This window comes from Cephus cinctus, unplaced genomic scaffold (genome assembly GCF_000341935.2).
Source record: "Cephus cinctus unplaced genomic scaffold, Ccin1 Ccin1_scaffold0471, whole genome shotgun sequence".
Classification (NCBI taxonomy): domain Eukaryota; kingdom Metazoa; phylum Arthropoda; class Insecta; order Hymenoptera; family Cephidae; genus Cephus; species Cephus cinctus.
Genome location: NW_014333147.1, coordinates 145775 through 156978, shown reverse-complemented (window position 1 = coordinate 156978; position 11204 = coordinate 145775). Strand labels below are relative to the sequence as shown.

Sequence of the window (11204 nt, the reverse complement as noted above, 5' to 3'; positions counted from 1 at the left end):
ATTTTTCGTTATTCTGTAAGAAAAAGTTATCATGTCTCAGTTTAAACTGTATACATAATGATATAAAAACTAAAAACTATAGTAGAAAAATATTCCAAGTGTTTAAGACATAATAATATTGACAAGACTCAAGATTCTCATAAGAACCCAAGAAGAGAAAATTAGCCAGCTGGTCCTAAGGGCGTGAATGAAATGAAAGTAAAGAGAATGCAAGGAAGATAGAATGGCGGAGCATCCCGTGATTATCTTGTCATAGATGTTTCGAGGATATTAGGGGGGACCCAAAGGTTCTCTACTCTTCCTCTGTTTGGTAAGTGAGGGGGACCCTCTCGCCTGACCTGATCTGGCCTCATCGGCCCGATGACCCAGATCTACACCCAGAGGGACCCTCCTCGTGTGTTAGCTGTAGTACATATAGCTCCGTGTAGGTACGTGTACGTACGAGCGGCACAGCTGATCCCTTGACCTCGTACAACCCCAAACGAACGAGATTCCCTGGGACTAACTCCTATTGACCATCAGCATTCAGCCGAGAGGGTTGACGTCGATCGCGAATGCACCCTCCTCATCCTCTGGGCAAGTCCGTTGAAAATTCCAACGTGGAAATCGCAAAGACGACTATTGATCCAGGCATCGATTTGACCCCGAGGGTCAGGATAATACCAAGGGAGTGACGTTTGCCCCATGTGCCTCTCCTCCTGAAACCATCAACCGCAATTAGCGAAATTAATACCGGCAAGCATAATGCCAGTGTATCATAACGATCGGCCAACCAGCAGCTCATTTACCTTTCTTCTTCGCTAGGATCGGTACCGTCACCGCTATCCACCGTAACTCTCTCTCCACAGTACACGTAGTTCTACTACTTCTTCTTCGTCTTCTTCTATACTCTGCAGCTACCAGTTTTATCTGCTTGAATATGGAAACTGTGAATTGAGTCGTAACATTCTTGCAAAAGGTCTCTACCCGTGTTTCCTATAGTCGCGAAAGAATCGATGATCGTAACGATCGGCTCAATGATCGAATCGCATCCTAACCGCAGCAGGAGGCCGTTTCCTGCTTATGCACGCTCGCCCGCTTTTTCAAATACTCGAACCACTATGATCTCAATTTGTTCAATATCCTCTCATTGCCTACTACGACCAGTGCACCTAGGGCCCATACACGCTGTTCTAGTTTCGCATTCTATGATTTTCCCCAGTCTCTCCTAAATTTTCTCAGTGACTTGCTAGATAGGTAGATGCGTATTGGATACTCGTAATATTTTCAGTGATATTTTCACGCAGACCGCCGTGTGATATACGTATTGTTCGCTCCGGACGCTGCCTCCTCGCTCACTCGCCACCCCATATTCCTGTATTTGCGCTCTCGAGCGGTTACGTGTACCTCCCCATCAACCACCCCTATTGTTCAGACTGTGTTCTGCACATTGGAAAAAGCGCATTTTTTACGTTTCGCGGCCACTAGACAGCAGACACATTGGCCGCAGCCAACGGACACGCGTTATGGTGAGACCCACTGCGCCAGAAGCATCGCGTCTCCATTCCCACACACTAGAATGAAAACATCGCTAGCTTCAATTTTATCGATAAAAAGAATTCACAAATTTGTATCATTTATACTACATACTATAGAATGCATAGGCATCGACTTCTCACAATGTTATAAAGCTAATTTTTGTTGAAGGGGTGCTTTGCATCATATAGTGGGTCAATCACCCTCGCAAGTATATCTATTACGATTATATAGGATATTATAACTCAAGTCTACATGCAACTTGCACCCCTACACTTTTGCATCCAAGCCCTGCTATCTGGCAAGGCTGTAATCCATATCGATAAGCATTGTACCTTGCACAATAGAGCAACATTTTATATCGTAGTATAATCCGCCCTCAGCTCACATCAGGATGGTCCTGGATGGAGCGTACGAATCTTCAATTTCTTCGAGGATGTTATGGACGCGTCTACGTAACTGCCTTCCCGTGACGCAGGACGCGTGATATAAAGTTGAGGAATGCTGGATGGAAAAATAGAATGGTAGAGTAAAATCACTATAGAAAATAAAATGGAGTAGGTAGACCACGTAAAATTTTGTGGGTAAAAATAAAGTGGGTGGAGCACGAGGATAAATAATACATGGAGAAAGGAAGTAAAAAAAAGTAAAATAAATAAATAAACAGAGAATCTGCTCTCACGCAATCGGGCACTATCGGTCGCCCTGAAAAATGGGGATAATTTTTCTCGACAAGCCTGTGCAGCCAACAACGCTAGGCGGAGCGTAGTTCGGCTCTCGGTGCGGTTTGCTCTCACAACTAATTACCAGACGCCACGTGTTATTATAAATAGCCAATCGTTACGGGCACACCCACATTCGCGATGCCCATAATGGCGTGTTATCGGATAAATAAAACAGATAACCGAAGGGGTGCAACTCGATTACACGTTAACACTGCCACCGGCGAGGCACATACGCCAACGATAGAGCTTGTATTTTCATGGTGCGCCCTGCTATACCCTCCAAATCGGGAAAAGAAATGCAGGGTTATTCGGTGCAAACTCACCTAGCTTGACTTGACAGCTGTCATCGCATTGTTTTGCTCAAGCGTCATTTGGCAGCATCGAATATTCCAGAGACGAAGAGAAGAGGTGAGGGATAGGTGGCTTCTTCCTAGGACCATTATATATTAATTACAGATAAATTGTATTGACACAGTATAGGAAATTTATAAGAATAAATGAATGAAGTTTCACCTTTTGCTTTTTACCTCAACCTCTAGTACTAGTATATAAAATCCTCTGAATGACTGTATCGGTCCACCCATCTTGTATACAGGAGTTTCAAAGTTGGGGTAGGAAAATGTGTCTTTAACGACGCAGGGCAGTTTCGTCACATGCGGCATTCAAGCTAAATACATTAGAAAGCTCATTTAAATACGACACAATAGCGAAGCCGAGCACGTCGCGTACGGATAAATTCACAGGCCGCAGTAATCCTGTCACCCGACAGGAAGACATCATGAGATGCCAGAGAACGTAAGAGCTTGGAAATTTTCGAAAATCCAATATCCCTACCGGTAGGTAACTTTATTGGTAAACTTTTGAGAATCGAACCGATCGATATCAAGGAGCAATCAAGTATTTAATGATAAACCGTGTTTTCCACATTGTCAATACTTTTCCGCTCTCTCACGCCGGAAGACAATCACGCTGACACCGCGTGATGGATGTCCTGGCTGCTCAAAATACCCCCCTCAGTTTTCTCGCCAATAAAGCCCATTGTAAATGCGAACTATTCGAAATATTAGAGCAGGCCAACAATTACCGGGCGTTCAGTCATCGCGTTGACGCACCGTAATCCTTTCACATCTCGAATTTGCATTGAACCCGCGATGCCCCAATGGAAAGACCCCCAATTTTTTTTTTCCTACCGATTAGAACCCACGCTCGTTGGATGGATCCTTCACATTGTGAAATTTCATCTCATCATGGCGAAAGAAGAGCAGAATACCCAGAAAGATTTTTCAGGTAAACTATATGGAGAAAAAAATATATGGTGGAAGATCAAATCCAGCCACCCTTTTCCATTGTGTCGTACGAGCGGCGTAAAAACTCTAAGGAATCCATGGAAAACCTAATCCTGGGAATCATATTTTTCCAGAATACTCGTGCCGCTGCTGAAAAAGTAAGAACAGAATTACCTAAAATAGAATCGAATCCACTCTGGATTTTCAACGAAAAAAATTGCCGGCTGTGAACGACCTCATACCTGTACTGTATCCTTATTGTTTATACAAAACGTAATCGCCATTATGATCGCACGTGAAGGCTCCGTCGATAAATACTTTTCAAACACGAATTATCTGGCATGAATGATGGATCGGTTCTTTGTATTTAGGATCCTAACGATACCGCCGCAGATGTATCCTGAACAGCATCACTCGGATACATCCCTTTCAACACTTTCTCTTGATTATCAATTAATGGCATGCGCCTGCCCGACGCTCGACTCACCCTCTAAACATCTCATCCCTCTTTTATTCGTACAGGCAGATATTATATAATCTATAAGAAAATCCAGAAAATAAAGTCCAACGAAAGAAATAAATGATAAGGATACGCACCGATAGTTAAAGCTTGCGAGAGCTAGGAGTCCGTATTTGTTTTTTCTCTGTAGCCAATATTCGGGCATCTCAGCACGATCTTCTGAAACACATAAATATACACATTTACATTGATAATAAACCAAGAAACTACAACCATTATTTTGAATTGAAGTGAATTGAAGAAGAATGAGAGGCTAGTAATTTAATACGTGAATTATGAACTATGTAGTTGGCGCCAGGGGGCAGGAAGACATGAAATTGTTACAGGGTGGGAGAGAAAACAAGGCAGCGCAGAAATCCTGGACAGATGTCACCACTCCAGATAATCCAAAGCTTTTACAGTAATCTAATCAGTATCATTAAATATCGAATACGTTTAATAATCGATACAAGCTACGTATCACGTAAATGAAACTCACTCAGCCTGTGATAACTGTCGCCGGTGAGTTATCGGAGAAGATAAAACAATGACAATGAGAGTGTAAAACCAAGGTAGAAACGTTAATTGAACACCGTTGTGGAAATTAATATTTTTATCCGCGATTATCAATCTAACTGACATAGCACGAGTTTATCTGCTGTAATGCCCAATGAAGAGTATGTCTATTTCTCATTTATCTCGTATACAGGCACTTGGCTACGTAATAAACTGAAAAATGCTTTTCCGTTGTCCCTGAAGAGAAATTCTTGGCAATCTTGCAAGTCCCAGAAATCGCTTACCAGAAAAACCTTTCAAACCAAAGTACTTCGGCCCGAAGAAATTCGTTTCCCTACGCGAGGTTAGGATCGTTTTAGGCGTGTAAAGCCGCACTCTGCGCTGCGGCTAACTCGGGCAAGAAGGCGCAAGAGCTCATTCGACTTTATAAATAATAAATTCGCCCAGCGAGAGAAGGAAGATGACGGGTAATAAAGGCCCTGCAGTAGGAGGCGAAGTGATGTCCTGTGTCGCAGAGTCGTAAAATGCGAACCGGAATCTCCTGCTTACATTCTTATTAAAGCCTCGTACTGCATATTGATGGTTATTGATCACCTTTCGAACCTTCTGCTTTTTATGCCACGAATAGTCTTGGTTTTGTCAAGAAAAAATAAGACACAATAGTCATCACGAAAAAACAAATCCTTCCTTTTCGATAGACTATGAAAAACTTGCAACTCTTTCAACAAATGCAATGTGACAATTCACTTTTTAGGAAGATTTCGTGAAAATGCGACAATTTTACCTTTCTATGTCTATGAACAGATAATAAAATGGTGTGTACTTACATTCCATTTAGCGAGGATGTTTCGTGGCAACATTATTAGATCAGATCACTTTTATAAGTGATTTAATCATTGCATTTTCTACCGATATCCATTGTCTCACTAATCACATAAACACCGTATCTTCCATCTTATTCCCCAATATCTTCATCGCAATAATAATTTATTCTTTACTCACTAGAATCCAACGATAAGAATCTTCTTAGCGTTCTTCTTCGTTGAGAGTGGTAACGGTTAATTCAAAACTATATTCCAACTGACCGACCAATGGTATTGCAGTGGCTAAGGCATGCCAACATTACTGAAGATAAATCAACTAAGCTTTCTCGTGTATTCGGTGCGGCGCAAATCTAACGCACTGATGCAATGTATGTGGCCGTGCCGCAACAATGCTGTGCAATATTATAGCTGGCGATTACCAATTTCTAGATTTTACTCCTATACGTTAAGAACGCGTTTTTACTTTGCACACGCACATGCCACCGAGTATTTAAACTAAACTAGGAAAAACAGATACCTAAGACGGAATCACCCGAGAGCTATAGCTGTGGCCTGAGGTGCGCACCATCGGCCGGTACAGTCTGCTGACTTAAAAGGCTCCCACTGTCGCGTTGTAGTTACTATAACTATGCTTTATGCACTGATTAACGCGGTTGCATGATTGACAAAAAAAAAAGCAATGCAACACTTAAAACAATGGTAGATTCTGTATTACTTTTTTTGCTCAAACCTTTCTATGCGCATAACTTGCAGGTACATGCAGCCATACAAAGTGGTAGGGAAATAAGCTAGAGGCGCCACAGTTCCAGTATCTTCTGCGGTATGGGCTTCTTTCTGTCGGTAAAATAAAAACAGCGGAGGACGTCGATAATTCTACAAACCGTCATGCGTCGTTGAGCATCAACGGTCAATCAAGAGACTCGGTTGAGTCTCGCGCCAAGTACAGACAACCAGCTGTGCAGGCACTTCTGTACTTGGCATAGTTCTTTTACACGTGTGTTTTTTGGGGGGTTCTTGTATGCATTTACTCTGAATGTACTTGCTATTGGAGTTGTATATTGTTTCGGTGGATTATTGTTTTATTTTAAACAAACCATGGAAGCACTTTGGAATAAATTGAACTTAGAACGTCCACCAAACAATACTTGTTCTATTTTATCACATAAATTTGGTATGAAATTATTTTTACGCTAGTGTAACCTGGATTCAATAATGATATTCCTAGCAAGAAAATAATAATTATTTCAGATAGCAACGCGTTCTCCCGTATTCTGGATAATGCTATAAAGGATCTAGATTCTCAGGATATTCTACACAAAGAAGCTGCTATTCTCAGTCGTTTAATCTATCGTTTTAAGAGTAAATTTCGAAGTGATAAGGGCTTGAAGAATATGGAAAAGTTAAACCGAGCCCTTCTCAACTACCTGAATCTGGCACTAGGAACTGAATATAAACATTTGAGAGACTGTATAGAACATAATGGCAAAACTGTTTCTTTACCAACTCGACAAATGGTGGAATATGTTCTTGTCAAGACACAAGGGTTCAGTAAACTTATGGTTCGTGTTGAAGAGGTAGCTACACAAGCTGCCAAATTCTTTAAAACAAGGATTGGTTTAGGTCAAGCATGGGTGATGTCCGTGATAGGCTATGCTGTGATCAGCAGAATTTGGTAGACTATATATTGATTATATTATACTCAATATCGTTACTAAACAATATACTTACAATCTACTTTCTTTTTATGTAGGATGTTGTCACGGCATATGGTTAAAAGATGTTGCGAATGGTACAACAATGTTTACTATTATTTAAACAAAATTCCAAGCATTGGAGTACCTTGGATTCCTAATAATTATAAACTTCCCAGCAACCTCACAGTTTGGATTGCTGTACCATGGATTACCGAAGAAATTAAAAGGTTTGATCTGATACACTTTACGCTACCAATATACTTTATAGAATATTAATACACATTTTTGATTCAGTGTTCCTATGCATGAAAAAGGAGCAGAGACTATATTCAACCTTATCACACCACAAAATGATGATGCTGAAGTAGATTTAATATTCGACGTTGATGATCTTGATCAAATTGCTAAACCAACAAATTGCTTACATGCGACTATGTTTAACAAAAGAATTGATGAAAGGGCTGTGCATGAAGAAATAAAAATTGATCATAGCCTCTCCTTAATGGACGACATTGGAAGTATGTGACCAATTTTGATAATGCATTTTTCAGCATTGTTCATCATCATAAAATGATTTTTTTTTCAGAGCCTATCGATCGCCATGCTTTTGAGTCAGTGTGTATAAAAGATAAGAATACATTGGAGTCAAATCCGATGAAATCAGTGAATAAAACAAAAAAAATTCTAAAAAAGCAGAAGCGATCTCTCGTATCGAAGAAAGAAAAAACAATTCAAATAATGAAAGAAGATACTCCTCCAAAAATAAAAGAGATCGTGACAGAGACTGACTTGATTGACTATTTAAAGAGGGACTCATATCCTGGTTTGGATAAACTGCAGTATAACATATTTAAAAAAACTTTAAGGATGTATTTAATACGTATAAAAAAGTGTGAACGTTCCGACGAAAAAAAGCGAATCCGGTTACTTTCGCGAATCAATCAAATTGTACAAGTTTCGCTGAACTGATGTAACTTTATTAGATTTATTTGATCATCCGTACACTTGCAAAGGATGTCGATTATTGCACGTCGAAGCGCAAAACAAGAAAATGTCAAATGAAAAATGCCTAATAGGGGTTCAAATAAAAAAAAATTAAGATATTAATTAAATTCATTGAAAATCGATGCTTCTTATTCTATTGTATCAGTTATTTTTATGTCCACTGCTTCCTCAAGAGATTCTAAGTAAGCGTCGCACAAAGCGATGCGTGTCGTGCGTAACATAGCTTGCCGCGTAGTAGTCGGCATTATGCGAATAAGAAACAATTTGCAGTTGCAGCGTGCAGTATATTTGTCGATCGAAATGTTGAGCAGCCGTGTCGTTACGCATCGTAGATGAGATGCAGATGTCCAGTGTACCTAGGTGGTGCCATCCAGAGTTTAAATCCAAGATCAGGAACCCTTTTCTTGAGATTATTAAAGCAGCATGCTCGGAACTGACGTGTTCCGCAGCTGTTAACGCATTCTCGTCCGCACTGATCGCAGGAAAGCGCTTCTCCGATGGACCAAAGAGCGCAAACTGTTATGAAAAAAAAAGGAATAAACAGAATTCGTAGCAAGTTGTTTAAGTAAGTATGGCGGTCATTGGATATTAAAATTTCTCTTTATCTTTTCCAGACTTCTGGGGGTTCTGTAGAGTCCGAAGTTCCCTAGAGGTTCCTCACAGGCTAGGATGAAAATTTCACGGCGATGCGATACATTTATGGATGTCGTGGCGTCATGAAAGTCTCGTCGCGAATGAATCTTAAGCAACTAATTACAACTTCTCTGCCCACTCCGCTTAGGGTAATGCATAACTTTGCGCGACTTGTGACAGCCGTCTGGGCTGACGATACATGTCTATAGGAAAGGCTTCAGTCACCGGAGAAGAAGATTTTCAATGACTATTGAATGATTTTCAACATTTAAAATAGCGACTTGTATCTTGTGTCGAATTTCTAAAATTTGACTGTATCTCAGCTTCTAACGAATCAGTGGATTGACTGGAAAGCTTCGAGTTAATACGATCAAAGGGAAGATTTTGATTAAGGAATCGTGCGGTGCCATTAAGTGGGAATTAGAAGATAATTTCGTCTCAGTAGCTAAACTTCAGAAGATGGCCGATACTTCGAAAGGATTGTAGTATTATGCTATACACTAAATATCCTATCAACCTTATACTGGACTTCAAAAAAACACTAACAAAATCAAGATCCCGTGAGAATATTTTAAAATTTAACTCACCTGCCAGAAGGATGATTACGCAGGCATGTCGACCCATTATCTCTTAGATGATGATGACTGAAAGTCTTCAGAGGATACTTTGATCAATCTGCTGAGTTCTTGATGTTGGAGAGAAATCGAATATAAAAAATTCGTGTTAACTGTTTAATCTCTTCAATCAGTCTCGTCCATCCGAGGACTGTACTCACCTGTACCGATGAGAGTCAGCGTGGAAATGACCATCCTGAGGGTTGACGCTTGTTGCTTCTCTTTCCAGTAAATCTTCCCCCACCATGGTGGAGCGATATCCACTCCTGATCTATACCCTCCACCAGGATACCCTGCCAGTCCCCTCCTTTCCTGGAGGATTTCCGTCTATTTCGTGAAAATATCATCTACAGCAGCTAAGTCCAGCGGTCTACCTTAAGCTCTTAGGAGCCTCATTATGATAAAACAAACATTGCAATTAGAGCGTAATCTACGGATGGACCTATTACAGGAGCTTTTTGGATTCTGATTTCTGATCTCGCCCACTCGGTGTCGCATCACCAAATTAGCAATAAAAAAAGCTTTGCCTTCCTGATTAGGCCGAAATTTCATATCGCGAATGATTGAATCAAAATCATGCCATAAAAGACTTGGCGATAATGATTGTAAAAGCGATACAATGTTTGAGAATTTTATTGCTGCGATTGCTCATAAAATTTTGAAGAATGCTGACTGATATCTCTTTGTAGAGGTACTTTTTACCTGCCTAAAATGATCGCAGATGTTCGATAGCCTTGAATGGCACAATTCAAATACCGGTTCATTCAATACTATTAAAAGAATTGATTGACATTTTATTAATGCTTTAATGAAGGATTTAAAACGGTCCTGCAAACAAAGTACGGCCATTCAAAAGCGTCATACTTTTTATATTCTTATATATAATTCGCTATAAATGTTTGCTTACAAAAATATTCATCTCACTGAAATTGGCGTACAATAATGAAGAAACAATAAGAAATTATTTTTACGAATAACTTATTTATGGTCTATTAAATTAAAATTCATATACTGACGTACATATTGTATATTTATGAGAAATTTAGTATAAATAATAAAAGTATTTTAATGAGTATTATAGTACGTGGGTAAACTCGGAGATGGAGATACTGACGTTTGAAAATCGTGCACGTCATAAAGTATTACTAATCAAGAAACGAATCTGCTGCATGAAATCCAGAGATCCCTAGGGAGATGCACAACGCTACGGTTTTGGGCGATACCAAAAACATTGCGCTAAATCGTAGCGGCGAGTCCGGGAATAGAAATTTGTGATCATCGCCTCCGTCGATAATGTATAACCCGTCGTAGCCGAGCTGAACGTGATCACGAATGGGCAGCCTGGCGGGCAGAGTCCTCCGCTACTTATCGCTGGTTCCCAAAGCAACACTTAGAACGAGACAACTAATCGGATATAGCCTAAATACTTTTTTCTTTGCAATCCTAAATTCGATCGCACAGTGTAAGCTCGGTAAATTTAATATGACAAAAGCAAGCAATTCATGTCTGCCTGCACTGAAGCGTATGATGCCACAAGCATATGTAATACATATTTTACCGATGTTGCGTAGCAGAACGATTGTTGAAACCTATCAGGAACTGTAGAACTTCTGGAGAACTATTGAAAAAGCCTATTGTTGAATCATTTTCAAGAGATTTTAAAAAAGTACATGCTGGAGCTGACATCCGTGTAGCACCTCCATTTTTGTAATGTTAATATAATTTGTATTATATGTATTAATATAATATGTATAAATATGTATTTTAATAGAGAGTCCACAGTGTTCTTCTCTCGTCGGTGCGCTATAAATGCGGAATTGGCAAAATCCATAAGACTCGCGTGGACGAGGAAAAATTATTTAGTACGCAGCAGAATCTGCGGTTGATCACTCG

At 40.0% G+C, this 11204-nt stretch overlaps 2 protein-coding genes across 3 annotated transcripts; one reads left to right on the top strand and one right to left on the bottom strand.

Moving 5' to 3' along the window:
• Window positions 1-6249: 6249 nt before the first annotated feature.
• On the top strand, window positions 6250-8052 carry LOC107268128. The gene is made up of 5 exons (XM_015740585.2): window positions 6250-6536; window positions 6614-7037; window positions 7116-7286; window positions 7354-7577; window positions 7646-8052. Exons 1-5 carry the CDS (start codon window positions 6461-6463, stop codon window positions 8026-8028), a joined length of 1278 nt encoding a protein of 425 aa, XP_015596071.1. The 5' UTR covers window positions 6250-6460; the 3' UTR covers window positions 8029-8052.
• Window positions 8053-8354: 302 nt separating this feature from the next.
• LOC107268129 (trissin) lies at window positions 8355-10499 on the bottom strand. 2 transcript variants are annotated; one of them, XM_015740587.2, is made up of 3 exons: window positions 9473-10499; window positions 9285-9382; window positions 8355-8580 (listed from the first exon to the last, which is right to left on the bottom strand). In XM_015740587.2, exons 2-3 carry the CDS (start codon window positions 9319-9321, stop codon window positions 8384-8386), a joined length of 234 nt encoding a protein of 77 aa, XP_015596073.1. In that variant the 5' UTR covers window positions 9322-9382; window positions 9473-10499; the 3' UTR covers window positions 8355-8383. The 2 variants fall into 2 exon arrangements, with proteins under 2 accessions (XP_015596073.1, XP_015596072.1); XM_015740586.2 differs by having other exon boundaries at window positions 9285-10499.
• Between the last annotated feature and the right edge of the window lie 705 nt (window positions 10500-11204).

Excerpts from the sequence above, each read along its gene's own strand:
- LOC107268128 (XM_015740585.2), top strand. The coding sequence starts at position 6,461 with ATGGAAGCACTTTGGAATAAATTGAACTTAGAACGTCCACCAAACAAT. Across the intron at positions 7,038-7,115 it reads GCTGTGATCAGCAGAATTTG|GATGTTGTCACGGCATATGG; the intron begins GTAGACTATATA and ends CTTTTTATGTAG. Across the intron at positions 7,578-7,645 it reads CTTAATGGACGACATTGGAA|AGCCTATCGATCGCCATGCT; the intron begins GTATGTGACCAA and ends TTTTTTTTTCAG.
- LOC107268129 (XM_015740586.2), bottom strand. The coding sequence starts at position 9,321 with ATGGGTCGACATGCCTGCGTAATCATCCTTCTGGCAG. Across the intron at positions 8,581-9,284 it reads CGTAATCATCCTTCTGGCAG|TTTGCGCTCTTTGGTCCATC; the intron begins GTGAGTTAAATT and ends TTTTCATAACAG.